Here is a 15826-nt window from a genome sequence, read left to right on the forward strand (position 1 = left end):
ACAAACAAAGATGGACGACTTCCATGTAAGTCGTCTAAAAAACACATTTAAAAGTCAATTGCAAAATTAACCTCTGCATTGACCAGAAGACTTCCATGTAAACAGCCAAACGACTTACCCGGAAGTCGTCCGGACGAACAGATCTGGAAAAAACTAATTTCATAGTTTCAACTAGTGAGATAACTTGTTTAGCACACAAAAGTCTTCTCCAAGCACCCAGAATCTCAAACAAAAGGGATCCACCAAGAATCGTAAGCTTCAATGACTTTATGAGCCATAAAAATTTTAGAATCAAAATTTTGGTTTTTTTTGGATGAATATGAAGAGAAAGTAAAGAGATGTTTTTTGGTTCATAAGAATTGAAAAAAAAAGAGTGTAAATCGATTTTTAGGTGCATTAAGAGCTTCAAATTGATTGTTCATGGTGGTTGGTGTATTGATGGCAATGACAATATTGTGAATACTTGAGGAAAATGAGAGTGATAGAGTAAAATAAGTATTTTCAAAAAAAAAAAAGTGATGGCATTTTCGTGAATAATCTGAACTTTGGGGGTGAAAGAGACAAGTCAAAGTTCTAAAAAAATTATGGGTTAATTTTGTGTTTGACTTCAAATTTTGAGTTATATTTGCAAAAATTTCTCTATTATGTTCACCTTAGGATTTACGAGAGATGATCAGAAGATTTTTAGTCACTTATTAGACGATTCGAGGGATGGGCTTGGAGATAAAATATGAATGAATGATTGTTTATGGGTTGTGCTGTGTGAGAGATTGCCCAAAAGAGAGAAAGAGAAACATGTGTACATGTGGATAATGAACCACATGATACATATGTATTTGTGGATAGTGAAATTTGTATTTGTGGATACATGATACATTTGTATATACATGATAATGAACCATGTGTATACATGATACATATGTATTTGTGGATAGTGAAATTTGTTTAAATATAGATAATGAAAATATATGTGCATCTCTATGCTATTGACTGTATATATGTTGAAATATATTAAGTGTTATAATTTTGTAAATATCTAATGATAAGGTAGAAATTTGTGAACCAATATATATGTGGATAATGTTAAAACTATATTTGCAAAATAATATGAATATATCTTCTTATACACACTTGCAAGAATACTTACAAACTAACTAAACCACTAAATAGGGTAGATACTAAATATTGGAAATGTCTTTTTCTAAAGACATGATATTGCAATTTGAAGAAATAAAATTTTAAATTTTAATGTTTCCTAAGAAATAGTTTTGTTCAAATTGAAACTTATGTATATGTGGATAGCGAAATATGTGTACATTTCTATGCTATTTACTTTATATATGTTAAAACGTATTAAGTGTAATGATAAGTGTAAATATCTTATGACAGTGTGCATGTGGACATTTGAACCATTGTACATATGGGCTAATGTTAAAACTAGATTTTTCAAAATGATATAATTTAATATGAATATATCTGTTTATGTACACTTGCAAATATACACATATAAACTTACAAAACTGTTAAATACAGTAGATACTAAATACGGAAGATGCCATTTTCTAAGGAGACATGATAAAATAAGCATTTTTATTTCATGGTTTTACAATTTTAGTTTTAAGGAAAATTATTTTACAAGTCTTTTTAATTTTTACGCAAAAATTGAGTTTATGTTTAAGCTGCAAAATAAGATTTATAGTTTTGGCCGGGAATACGATATATTGTTTTGTTAAAAAAAAATCTCAAAACTTTATTTCAAGGTTATATTTAAAAAATTAAAAAAATACAATTTTAATGAAATATCTAATTTTGCAAATTTGGTTAACAATTTTTATTTTATAATTTTAATATTAATATATAGTTTCAGCGATTTTTGTTTTTTCTCACATAATTTTTGTTTTTTGCCTAAAAAAGATGAATAAAAATTGTTTAAGAGAAAGATACATTTTAGTGGTTATATTTAAATTTGGGCTTTCCTTAAATATAAGAAAGTGAGAAGAACCAAATCAATAAAGTTATTATTAAAAAAAAGGTAAAAACTGAATGAAGAAAGAGAAAGAGTATTGGGCTTTTTAGTTGGTAAAAGTGTCTTAGTAGTCAAAAATGAATTATGGTGTAATTAAATCACAAGATGTGATCCTGAGTGTAAAACACTCTTTTAAATCAAAGCTTTAGTTTAATCATAGATCTAGTCATCTGTCTAATTTTATATAGCATTGAATCACATTTCAGTCATCAATGCACGTTATTTTTGCTAGATCACATTTTAACGTCAATCAAATTATACCATTTTCAGTTAAGTGTGTTATCAATTAATAGTATAATTGTATCAAATAAAAGTAACCGCGTATATGTACGTAAACAATGTGTGGAAATGACTGATTTCCTAGATAACATATGTGCAGGTGTATGGATTTTAAATTTTCATATGATTTTAAAATGTTGCATGACCACTAAAAAGCAAATTAAGTATACAATTTTTTTTTTGTCATCAATATAAACAGACTCATGAAACTTTGGAAACCAAACTGGGAACTCGCTATCTATTTGAACGACAAACGACGGTTGTATCCTTGAATTTCGTGCGAGACTGTCCGGTCTTGAATTATGTGTCTGATGTATATGAATGATCACTTAGTTGTAGAAACTTCCTCTTAGGATCTTGATATCTTCATGTATCTTGCAAATGTTGACCATTTTTCTGGTTTCAAAACCATATTCACCAATTAAGAACAATCTGTTGCAAATGTGACATGAAACTGATGTAAATTCCTCGTACATTTTCATTGCCCATATGAAAGCTTCCACTTCCGAGTGAAGAGGTGACAAACTAGATCGAGTATTTCTGCCCCCCATCAATCCATCAAAACCTTCTGATATACTATACCAACCTTGTCCCAAATGAATTTCCTTATCCTTCTATAATCCATCCGTGAAACACCATCTTCCCGGGATGGTAGGTAGTGTAGTAGCCTCCCCTCCCTATGTGCGACAGTCTTTTGTGTGATTGAAACATGTGCCTATGTCCAAAGTAAAGATTTTGTCTCTACCAATTTAAGTGTGTTTCTGAGATCAACATCTATATTACTAAAAACTTTATTATTTTTTCCCTTCGAGAGATACTATAATATCCATGCAAATTGGTGATCATCCATTTTGGGAGAAAATCTCCAATATAGCTAATCCATATTTGCGAAAAGTGATTGTTGAGAAAAAAAAATATCCAGATTCGAAAAGATCTTTGAGAATACACAAACTTGAACCGCCGGAGGACATTAAAAACAACACATGATTTATTGATTCCTCTGATGCTTCACATCTTGCATAACAGATATCACCCTGGATTCCCCTGGTCGGTAAATTCTTCTTAACCGCTATACAACCTGTCAGTAATTGCCATAGAAAATGCTTGATTTTAGGTGAACACCGAATTTTCCAACAGAACGCCTTAAGAGAATCGATCGTTGGTTCATATTTTGTAGAAAGTTTTTCTCTATCAGTATAAACTCTTTCCACTTGATAAGCGGATTTAACCAGACATTTTACAATGTATTTTCCATTATTTGTAAAATGCCATACATCTCTATCATCCAAATTGCATCCGGTTTAAAGGTATACTTTTTATAATCTTCACATATTAAGGATTCACCAAAGATCCAAGAACCTATAAATTCCATGATCTCGTTGATGCATTAATGTGTGAGTCCACTGTAAAGTCTGGATAAATCTGTTGTTGATTACTGTTTGCTGGTCTCAGGCGAATGGCTGGGAACAAAGTATATAATTTCGTTGGTTATTTAATAATGTTTGCAATTTGAATCTGTGTACATAGTTGCTAAATCCATTATATCTTCTTCCTGCCAGGAGAATATTTATTTTTCCAAAGATTTGTGTTGCTTTTTTTTTAATAAAATAGATTTTACTCTATTGAGCTATTATGATTATATAGACTTTTTTTATGTATTAAAGAATCAATAGAAATCCATTATGATTAATTTATAACAAGTGTATTGGTCCATGTGACTAGGGTTTTCAAAAAGTAGACTAGTATAAATTTCTTTTATGTTATTTATGAGAATTGCTAAAATGCAACTCTCTATTCTATATGTATAAAAATCGATTTGCAATCATTTTAAGACTTGGTGACAAACCAAGTTCCTTCTTTTATTTCTCTTTTGTTCTAATAAAGTCTTTGGAGCTATTTTTATTTTGTGTTTCAGTAAGTACTTATGAGAATCAAAACCCAATACGGGAAAGCTACTAGGGCTCGAGTCCCGACCACTGGAGAATTAACATTTTGGCATCGCCAGGGACAAGGGATCAACACGTGGCAACACGTGACTAGTCAGGACCACTTCTGTAGGACCAAGATACCCCCGTATAATTAAAAAAAAATAGTTTTGATACCTTTAACAACCCAAAACAGATATGTTAATACGCGAAAGATCTAAATGATTTCTACAGGTGTAAATAAAATGGATAAGACTATACAAAGCAGCCAATAAAAAACAAATATGTGAAGGATTTAAGTTCATACAAATAAAAATTCTTTATAAAAAATAAATATCCAGAAAAACTGTTCTCGTGGGCTGACCCGATTCTAGTTAGGTGTTGGATCCAAACTTGGTCCCATGTTTGTTTAAAACATACACATGTTATATTTGACAAAAAACTTGGTCCCATCTTACTTTTTTGGCAAAAGAAAGTTATTTCGACTTTCAAGTTTTGGGCCCAAACTTGGTCCCATCTTGCTTTAGCTACACTAACTATTTCAATGACTGGACTCTGAATTATTTGTTGGGTCTACCTTGTACAAAACTAAAAAAATAAATAGTGGAAAGTAAATAATTACTCTTAGAAAAACAAAACAAATTAAAAGAGTTAATAATAGGAAAGTTGACGATCCCTGAAGCCTTAATAAGCACAGTTCCGTTTGTTACTCCTCCTAGTCCGCCGCTCCATGAGAGATGAAATTGGTGTCAGAGAAGAACATCCTGAGCACCCTCTTACCACCATTCATGCTCTCGCTCCTTATGTGAGCGAGCTTAGCTGTGTGTGTTTGATTTCTCGTCCCTAACTCTGCCCTTATGGCAATGCCGGAGAAGAACGGTTCCACGATCGGGTACGTAGCCCGAAACTTCCTTCTCTGCCTATTCGTCTTCACAACGGTCCTCTTCGCTCTGTCCTGCTACTTTGTGTTGCGTTCAACTGCCCACAACCGCTTCCTTAGCTCCACATTTCAATCCAAATCATTCGCTCGCGATCCCAGCTTGAAAGATGATTGCAGATGCGTTGAAGATGAGAAGAGAAGGGGTCCTCTCAAGGTCTTCATGTACGACATGGATCCGGAGTTTCATTTCGGATTGTTAAATTGGAAACCTGAGGGAGGGGGGAGTGTATGGCCTGATGTTCACAAGTTCATACCTCCTTACCCTGGAGGCTTGAATTTGCAGCACAGCATTGAGTATTGGCTCACCTTGGATCTTCTTGCGTCCGAGTATCCAAACGGTCCTAGACCCATTGCTGCCAAAAGAGTTTATAACTCTACCGAAGCCGATGTTATCTTTGTTCCCTTTTTCTCCTCCTTGAGTTACAATCGGTTTTCGAAGGTGAATCCTCATCAGAAAACAAGCAGAAACAAGGATTTGCAAGGAAAGCTTGTTGCTTTCTTGACTGCTCAGGAGGAGTGGAAGATGTCAGGTGGTAGAGACCATGTGGTTCTTGCTCATCATCCCAATAGCATGTTGGATGCTAGAAACAAGCTCTTTCCTGCGATTTTTATACTCTCTGACTTCGGAAGGTATCCTCCTACTGTTGCAAACGTTGAGAAAGATGTCATTGCGCCTTATAAGCATGTCATCAAAACGTACGAAAACGATACCTCTGGTTTCGATAGCAGACCCATTCTGCTTTACTTTCAGGGTGCCATCTACAGGAAAGATGTGAGTTCTACTCCCTTCTTCTCTCTATTTAGTTATTAATATATAGTGTTCATATATATGTACGTAGATATAAGTTCTGAGATAGTCTTTTTGCTATGTGGTTTGCTGTGTCATATATATATATATATATCTCAGGGTGGGTTTGTGCGTCAGGAGTTGTTCTACCTGTTGCAAGATGAGAAAGACGTGCATTTCTCGTTTGGGAGCGTGAGAAACGGAGGCATAAACAAAGCAAGCCAAGGAATGCACAACTCCAAGTTCTGCCTCAACATTGCCGGAGACACTCCTTCATCTAACCGTCTCTTTGACGCCATTGCAAGTCACTGCGTGCCTGTCATTATCAGTGACGACATTGAGCTTCCTTTCGAGGACGTTATTGATTACTCTGAGTTCTCCGTGTTTGTTCGCACCTCTGATGCCTTGAAAGAGAACTTTCTGGTTAACTTGATCAGGGGAATCACCAAGGAGGAGTGGACAAGGATGTGGAATAGATTGAAGGAAGTGGAGAAGTTCTATGAGTTTCATTTCCCGTCAAGGGTTGATGATGCAGTCCAAATGATATGGCAAGCGATTGCACGCAAAGTTCCTAGCGTTAAAATGAGGATTCATAAGTCTCGGAGGTACTCTGGATCTGTTTCTGATGCAGGGAAAGAGTCAAGATGGTCGTCATTGATACCTCGGAGTTTCTGGTGAATAAAGATGACATCCTTTTTTTGTTCTCAGAAGGCCTTGGCACTGACTTCAAATTGTTTTTTTTTTTTCTTGTGTAGAGAGAAGTTTATGTTTGATTTCTGAACTTTTTCTCCAAATCATAGGTTATATAGACAGAGAGATTAGTCGCTTTTCTCCAAAGAAAGATAATAATGTTGTAAGTTGATTTGTTAATTGTTAATTTTCATCTCTTTTTTACGGTGAGCCTAGTTTGTTTAGTACAACAGCATGTTAGTAGATGCGTATATCATCATCAATCAACAACGACACAGTTGGCTCAAGAATTTAAGTTCCAGAGTGTTACGAGTAATTTCTCAGACTCACTAATTTATGTAAAGATGTAAAGAAAGATAACTTTTATTGCTTGATCAATGAATTACAAAAGGAATCTCTCAGAAACTCTCTTGTCATGATATGATGATCAAATAACTTGATGATTACTACTAACGTACTCTCCTCTATATATAAGGTTTCGCACAAACGCGTTAACCTAGCACCCCATGTGCTTTGGTCCCCCTATCCTACTTGGCAAGATGGACAGCAATGCATCACGCAAAGCTTGTGAAAAAACACCCCACGTGCTATTATCACGCATCCAAAGCACCACCCTTTTATTCTTCATGACTTCTAGACCTTTTTTTTCCAAGTAAACTCACAATAGTAAAATAACCACGTGACCACTTCTGATGGGCTTAGTTAGCGGACGTAGAGGCCTCATTCTTCATTGTGGCCCTCTTACGCTGATAAGTATAGATGATCGGAGGATGTGTAGCTCCATAGGTATCAAAACCCTGCCCATCAAAACTAACCTTGTCCTCAAGGTTGAAGTTACTGAACTTGCTCTGCATCTTCGTTTTACTCTCCCACGTGCAGTCAAACTCAGGTAAACCTTTCCATTTCACCAACACTTCCTCCTGACCCGATTTCGCATTCACCCTTGACTATAGTATCAACTCAGGTTCTGCCTCCATAACTCCCGCTGCAGTTAACTGTGATGGTAGTGGTGTAGCTTCAACCGAGTCCCCCACCATCTTTTTAAGCTGAGACACGTGAAAGGTGTTGTGGATCTTGGCGTCTGAAGGGAGCCTTAGACGGTACACTACCTCTCCAACACGAGCTTCAATCTCATACGGACCGTAAAATCGCGCCGACAGCTTCTCATTAGCTCTTTTGGCTAATGTTTGCTGACGATAGGGCCTGAGTTTCAAAAGGACCAAGTCGCCCACCTCACACACCAGCTCACGACGCGAAGTATCTGCTTTTGCTTTCATCCTCTGCTGAGCACGGTGCAGATGATCTTTGATCAGCTTCAGTGTCTCGTCCCTTTCTAACAACTGCGCTTCCAATTCTGCATTACTGGTTGAACCCATCTCATACTTCAAAAGAACTGGGGGATCTCTTCCATAGACCTCTTTGAACGGTGTCATCTGTATAAAAGAGTGAAACGAGGTATTGTAGTTGTATTCTGCCCAAGGCAGGAACCGAACCCACGATTTTGGTTTATATCTAGCGAAACACCTCAGATACGTCTCCATTCCTCGGTTAGTCACCTCCGTCTGTCAATCTGTTTGAGGATGGTAAGCCGTGTTGAAGCACAACCTTTTACCCGACAGACGAAAGAGCTCTTTCCAAAACAGGCTCGTGAAAACCTTGTCTCTATTGGAAATAATGGTCTTAAGAAAGCCGTGTAGTCGGATGATCTCCTGTATGAATGTCCCCGCAACTTCATTAGCGGTGAACGGGTGCTTGAGTGCCACAAAATGACTGTATTTGGTCAGTCAATCAACCACCACCATCACTGCATTGTAACCCGACGAGCAAGGTAAGCCCTCCACAAAGTCCATTGACAGATCTTCCCACACTCGTTCTGGCACTGGTAGCGGTTGAAGCAATCCTCCTGGAGCTAGTGTGGAGTATTTTTGGCGCTGGCAGACTTGACAAGCAGACACATAACGTCTAATGTCCGTCATCATGCCAGGCCAGTAGAACATTTCTGCAGCTCTCCTCTAAGTTTTTAGCACTCCCCCATGTCCTCCTGTTTTACTATCATGCAGCTCCTGCATTATCAGCCCCACCATTGATGATTTCTTCGGTATCACCAACCGAACACGCCTCAACAAACGGCCATGTACTATTGCATAATCTGGATGAGATTTAGGATCCTTCTGCCACTCCTTTATCAAAGTCTGCAGCTCTGAGTCTTTGTCTACTTCTCCACTAATCTCTTCTAACTGAATTGCCACTGGCCTTGTGATAGCTGAGAGCTCCGGTGTGACCTCTTTTCTCGACAATGCGTCTGCAGCCTTGTTACTTAGACCTGGCTTATACTGAACGGAGAAGTCGAAATCTAACAGCTTTGTCAACCAACTTCTGATGGGCGTAGTTAGCGGACGTAGAGGCCTCATTCTTCATTGTGGCCCTCTTACGCTGATAAGTATAGATGATCAGAGGATGTGTAGCTCCATAGGTATCAATACCCTGCCCATCAAAACTAGCCTTGTCCTCAAGGTTGAAGTTATTGAACTTGCTCTGCATCTTCGTTTTACTCTCTCACGTGCAGTCAAACTCAGATAAACCTTTCCATTTCACCAACACTTCCTCCTGACCCGATTTCGCATTCACCCTTGACTATAGTATCAACTTAGGTCCTGCCTCCATAACTCCCTCTGCAGTTAACTGTGATGGTAGTGGTGTATCTTCAACCGAGTCCCCCACCATCTTTTTAAGCTGAGACACGTGAAAGGTGTTGTGGATCTTGGCGTGTGAAGGGAGCTTTAGACGGTACACTACCTCTCCAACACGAGCTTCAATCTCATACGGACCGTAAAATCGCGCCGACAGCTTCTCATTAGCTCTTTTGGCTAATGTTTGCTGACGATAGGGCCTGAGTTTCAAAAGGACCAAGTCGCCCACCTCATACACCAGCTCACGACGCGAAGTACCTGCTTTTGCTTTCATCCTCTGCTGAGCACGGTGCAGATGATCTTTGATCAGCTTCAGTGTCTCGTCCCTTTCTAACAACTGCGCTTCCAATTCTGCATTACTGGTTGAACCCATCTCATACTTCAAAAGAACTGGGGGATCTCTTCCATAGACCTCTTTGAACGGTGTCATCTGTATAAAAGAGTGAAACGAGGTATTGTAGTTGTATTCTGCCCAAGGCAGGAACCGAACCCACGATTTTGGTTTATATCTAGCGAAACACCTCAGATACGTCTCCATTCCTCGGTTAGTCACCTCCGTCTGTCAATCTGTTTGAGGATGGTAAGCCGTGTTGAAGCACAACCTTGTACCCGACAGACAAAAGAGCTCTTTCCAAAACAGGCTCGTGAAAACCTTGTCTCTGTCGGAAATGATGGTCTTGGGAAAGCCGTGTAGTCGGATGATCTCCTGTATGAATGTCCCCGCAACTTCAGTAGCGGTGAACGGGTGCTTTAGTGCCACAAAATGGCTGTATTTGGTCAGTCGATCAACCACCACCATCACTACATTGTAACCCGACGAGCGAGGTAAGCTATCCACAAAGTCCATTGACAGATCTTCCCACACTCGTTCTGGCACTCGTTCTGGAGCTAGTGTGGATTATTTGTGGCGCTGGCAGACTTGACAAGCAGACACATAACGCCTAATGTCCGTCATCCTGCCAGGCCAGTAGAACATTTCCGCAGCTCTCCTCTGAGTTTTTAGCACTCATCCATGTCCTCCTGTTTTACTATCATGCAGCTCCTGCATTATCAGCCCCACCATTGATGATTTCTTCGGTATCACCAACCGACCACGCCTCAACAAACGGCCATGTACTACTGCGTAATCTGGATGAGATTTAGGATCCTTCTGCCACTCCTTTATCAAAGTCTGCAGCTCTGAGTCTTTGTCTACTTCTCCACTGATCTCTTCTAACTGAATTGCCACTGGCCCTGTGATAGCTACGAGCTCCGGTGTGACCTCTTTTCTCGACAATGCTTCTGCGGCCTTGTTATCTAGACCTGGCTTATACTGAATGGAGAAGTTGAAACCTAACAGCTTTGTCAACCAATCTTGATACTCCATGCTAATCTCCCTTTGCTCCAAAAGAAACTTCAGACTTTTCTGATCAGTCTTGACGATGAACTTCCTTCCCATCAAGTAGTGGCACCATTTTTGTATTGCAAATACAATGGCCATTAGTTCCCTCTCGTAAACTGACTTCAGTTTTTGTCTCTGTGTAAGAGCCTGGCTGAAGTAGGCTATTGGTCTGCCTCGCTGCATCAGTACCGCTCCCAAACCCAATGCTAAGCATCTGACTCCACCTCAAATAGTTCATCAAAATCTGGCATGGCCAAAATCGGAACTGTAGTCATTGCTATCTTCAGATTCTCAAACGCTTTTGTAGCTTCCTCACTCCATGAAAATTGATCTTTCTTCAGTTGTACCGTTAGTGGCTTTGCAATGTGTACATATCCCTTCACGAATTTGCGATAATAGCCAGTCAACCCTAGGAATCCTCTTACTGCTTTCACATTGCGAGGAATTTTCCAATCCACCATCGCCCTTATCTTCTCCGCATCAGCAGCCACTCCCTCCCCTGATATCACATGCCTCAGAAACTCAATCTGCTTGCACCCAAACTGGCACTTCTTCTGGTTTGCGTATAGCTGATGTTTACGCAATAGTCGAAGTACTTCCTCTAAGTGTTGCTGATGGAGCTTCTCGGAGTTGCTGTAGACCAGTATATCGTCGAAGAACACTAACACTGACTTGCGCAACAACGGCCTGAAGACATCATTCATCAAGGCTTGGAACGTCGCTGGTGCATTAGACAGTCCGAACAGCATGACACAGAACTCATAGTGACCATCGTGCGTTCGAAATGCTGTCTTTGGAACGTCCTCAGCTCTTACTAAGATTTGGTGATAGCCTGAGCGAAGGTCAAGCTTAGAGAACACCTTAGCTCCGTGTAACTCGTCTAAGAGCTGATCAATCATCAGAATTGGGAACTTGTCGGCGATGGTGACCCTGTTAAGTGCCCTGTAGTCGACACCAAACCTCCAACTCCCATCTTTCTTTCTTACCAGCAGCACCGGGCTCGAAAACGGACTACAGCTCTCCTGTATAATCCCCGCAGCCATCATCGCTGTTACCTGCTTCTCAATCTCTGCCTTCTGGACTTGAGGATATCTAAATGGTCGAACACTAACAAGCTTTGCCCCTTCCTCCAACGTAATTGCATGTTCTCTGCCCCTCGATGGAGGTAAGCCTGTTGGTTCTTGAAAGATGTCCTCGTAGCTCTCAATCAGCTTCTCCCACTTCTGTGGAACCGCTTGTACTGCGTCCAACTCCAGTGCCTGATAACCCGCGAACTCTGCCAGCATTCCTTCTCCATCTGTCTCCCAACTCCTCTGTAATGCTTTTAATGAGACCCCTGCGGTATGAAGACTTTTGTCTCCCACTAAAGTAAGTTCCCTTTTTTACAGCTTTATCTTCATTACCTGACGCTTCCAGTCTACTCTCACCTCCCCCAATGTGTCGAGCCATTGCACCCCCAAAATGACGTTGGCGATGCCTAGATCGAAAGGAAGAAAGCTTGTCGTAACGGTACAGTCTTGCATTTCTAGCCCCACGTCGTGAATGACCCGTTTTCCTTTGACTGAGACTCCTCCCGCGACTAACACCCCGTCGAGAGACGTCGTCACGGCGACGAGACCTAGCCGCTGTGCCAATTTCTCCGAGATGAAATTGTGTGAGGCTCCACTGTCGATGAGCACGACTACCTCTTATGTTCCGATCCGCCCCCTCACTTTCATGGTTTTAGGTGAAGATAGCCCCACGACGGAGTGAATCGAGACCTCAGCCACTTCTGCTTCCACCCCCTCCTCCCCTTCTTCGTAATCGACCTGCTCCTCCATGCTTTCTACCTCCCTACCATCTTCCCTTACAATTAAGACCGTCAGCTCTGATTTCGTGCATACATGACCGTAGAAATGTTTCTCGTCGCATTTGTGGCAGAGCCCTTCCGCCTTCCACTTCGCCATCTCCGCCGGGGTGAGTCTTCGAAAAGGAGGTTTGAGGCGGAAGTCCGTTGTTGCGCGATTCTGTGGGCCCTGAGTGCGCGTGTTTTGGTTGGGGCCGGTCGCAGTGCTATTGGGCTTCACATTCTATTGAGTCAGGCCCAGACCCACTACGCTGACTCGTCCCATTGGATCCTGTAGAGTTACGGTTGTAACTAGGTTTTGATGACGGCGACTTGCTTTCCGATGTCTGCGCCAACGCCGACTCTCCCATCGTCTCCCAATCTTCCACCCGCTTTGCGATATTCATCATTTTATCCAAGGTACGAGGTTCATACATTTTCACCCCCGCACAGATCTTTGGTTTCAGGCCGTGCATAAACGCCAGTTCCAACGTCGCCTCCGTGTACTCTGGCGCGTTGGCAGCTAGTGCTTTAAAATCGCGGATGTAGTCGCGAATGGAACCCTCTTGTCAAAGCGCCATCAATCGCTCTCCCGCGGTGGTGTCTTGGGAAGTCGAGAACTGCTCCAGAGCGCGGTCCTTCATCTGCGACCAACTCTGAAATGGGTTCTGGTCCCGTTCCCAACGATACCACGGCAGCGCTTCTTCGATGAAGGACATCCTGATGGTGCGCAGCTTCTCTTCTTGGGTAAACGTAGCGATCTCAAAGTACTGGTCCATTCTCAAGACCAGCTGTCGACATCATCTCCATCGAACAAGGGTATCTTCAGCTTCCTTGTCAGGTGATCATCGCGATCTAGCTTGCTACCCTCCGTTATAGAGGTCTGAGACGACTGTGGTGTTCCTCTCTTCTCTACGCTGACTTGTGGTTTCACCGGAGTTGATGAGGTTCTGATCAGCGAGATACCTCTACTCAGCGGCACGCTACCCACCAGTATGGGTTCCGAAGTGGGTAGCTTCTCTTCCTCCGTGACTTTACTCTTACCCATCTCCAAGGTCCTCTTTTCCCGGTCATCTTTCTCGCAGAGCCTCTGCTCCAAGCGGTCCAGCGTGTTCTGCTGGTTCGACTGCAGCTGTATTTGTTGCTGCATCTGCTGCTGAAGCGAGATCATGATCTGCTCCATCATCGTTAGCCTGGCGTTGTTTTGGTCGGTGATAGTACCCGGTCCCGTCTCCGTAGATTCCGTCTCCGAGGTTTGTCGTGTTTATGGTTTCTTAGATCCCATGGTGTCGGATCGAAAAGTGCTCTGATACCATGCTGTTACGAGTAATTTCTTTGACTCAGTAACTTATGTAAAGATGTAAAGAAAGATAACTTTTATTGCTTGATCAATGAATTACAAAAGGAATCTCTCAGAAACTCTCTTGTCATGACATGATGATCAAACAACTTGATGACTACTACTAACGTACTCTCCTCTATATATAAGGTTTCGCACAAACGCGTTAACCTAGCACCCCATGTGCTTTGGTCCCCCCTATCCTACTTGGCAAGATGGACAGCAGTGCATCACGCAAAACTTGTGACAAAACACCCCACGTGCTATTGTCACGAATCCAAAGCATCACCCTTTTATTCTTCATGACTTCTAGACCCTTTTTCTCCAAGTAAACTCACAATAGTAAAGTAACCATGTGACCACTTATGATGGGCTTAGTTAGCGGATGTAGAGGCCTTATTCTTCATTGTGGCCCTCTTACGCTGATAAGTATAGATGATCGGAGGATGTGTAGCTCCATAGGTGTCACAAAGCTTGGATTAGCTTCGTTGATCTAATCTTCCACGTCCGTCCCAACAAACATAAAATGATAGATGAATTTCTTAGATTTGGACCCCAATGGCAGATGATGCTACCGTTGAAACTGGTATAAAAGCGCCCATCATTCCTGGAGAATCCGGTGAGACAAGGGAGTCTCAGGTCTTGATTCTGGCATAGCATTTGTGCAGAGCACCATCCCCACCCCCACCCCCAATTTTTAGAACCATCTTTGCCTTATCGGAGGTAGGGATGGGCGCAAGGCGGGTATTTGCTCTTTTACGTATACTTGATATTTGACTTGCCTTGAACGAGTAATGAATTTTTTGACTTGTACTTGACTTGTTATTTCGAGTACTTGTCCAAAAATATGTTACTTGCAAGTTATTTGCCTTGTTCGATTACTTGCTACTTACAAAAGTATTTATTAATTACTTGTATATAGTTTCAAGTTTCTAAAAGTTACTTGATAGATAATATCTTACGATAGAAAGTTATGAATTTTGTTTTATTTACTCGACTTGGTAAAAACACGAGAGTTATTTTAAATACAATATTTGCACCTAAAAAAAGAAAATGGAATTTAATAAGAAAGTATTGTTTACTTCTTACAACAAAGAAATATTTGATTAGGGCTTTGGTTTTTATGGTTTAGTTATCATATTTTTAGTCGTAAAACAAGTAACGAGTAATATCAAAGCGAGTCGTAACTTTTTTATGATACTTGTTACTTGTGTTGTACTTGCCAGTGATAAAACTCAATAACTTAATACTTGACTTGGCAACGACGAGTACTTGAAAAAACGAGGCGAATACAGGTCAAGTAATGGGTATAAGGCAGGTAACGATTATTGGTGCCCAGCCCTACTCGGAGGGATTACTTGACAAGATTTTCATAAAAACAACTCCACATTTTATTTTTTCCAATAGACAGTTTTGCGGCAGAGGTTGATGTAGCAACTTCACCAAAAACTGAAATAACCATTTCTTGATTTGTGTGTGTCATCCTTGCGCACGGGCCATGCTAATCTTCTCTGTATCGTTCCAATTTTATCGGACGTCCCCGAAGCGACAATCATGTACGACTCTCGACCTATATAAACCGAGCTTCTTCTTCTTAGAATGGCGATGTGGGACGTTTCTTACTATTTAAAGTATCTATCTAATGGGCTCGTTTACAATAAAAAGGGCTGGTGTCTGTTTCATCTCTCTGTGGGCCATTTAACACTGTTGTTGGACTCCTTCGACCAAGACAAGAATTTCGACGCAGCCGACAGTCGCTCGCATAGAAAAGAGGTGACACTGATTAGTTTGAAAACTCTCAGGTTTTGTTTGCTTTAATCTAATTTACTAAGCATAGTACTATGTTTCAGATGAATATGTTACGTGAATACATTGTTCTTAGTAAGTGTACAATTTTTTTTACACCAAGAATGCAAAACACAGCAAACTCTACGAGCTCATGTA

The 15826-nt window shown here is 40.7% G+C and overlaps 1 protein-coding gene across 2 annotated transcripts; it reads left to right on the forward strand.

Moving 5' to 3' along the window:
* The first annotated feature begins 4867 nt into the window (after positions 1–4867).
* LOC106328860 (probable arabinosyltransferase ARAD1) lies at positions 4868–6846 on the forward strand. 2 transcript variants are annotated; one of them, XM_013767390.1, is made up of 3 exons: positions 4868–5029; positions 5071–5942; positions 6078–6846. In XM_013767390.1, the coding sequence occupies exons 2-3, from the start codon at positions 5088–5090 to the stop codon at positions 6633–6635; spliced, it is 1413 nt and encodes a 470-aa protein (XP_013622844.1). In that variant the 5' UTR covers positions 4868–5029; positions 5071–5087; the 3' UTR covers positions 6636–6846. The 2 variants fall into 2 exon arrangements, with proteins under 2 accessions (XP_013622844.1, XP_013622843.1); XM_013767389.1 differs by having other exon boundaries at positions 4868–5942.
* The last annotated feature ends 8980 nt before the right edge of the window (positions 6847–15826 follow it).

The sequence above is a fragment of the Brassica oleracea genome, chromosome C3 (assembly GCF_000695525.1).
Source record: "Brassica oleracea var. oleracea cultivar TO1000 chromosome C3, BOL, whole genome shotgun sequence".
Taxonomy (NCBI): domain Eukaryota; kingdom Viridiplantae; phylum Streptophyta; class Magnoliopsida; order Brassicales; family Brassicaceae; genus Brassica; species Brassica oleracea.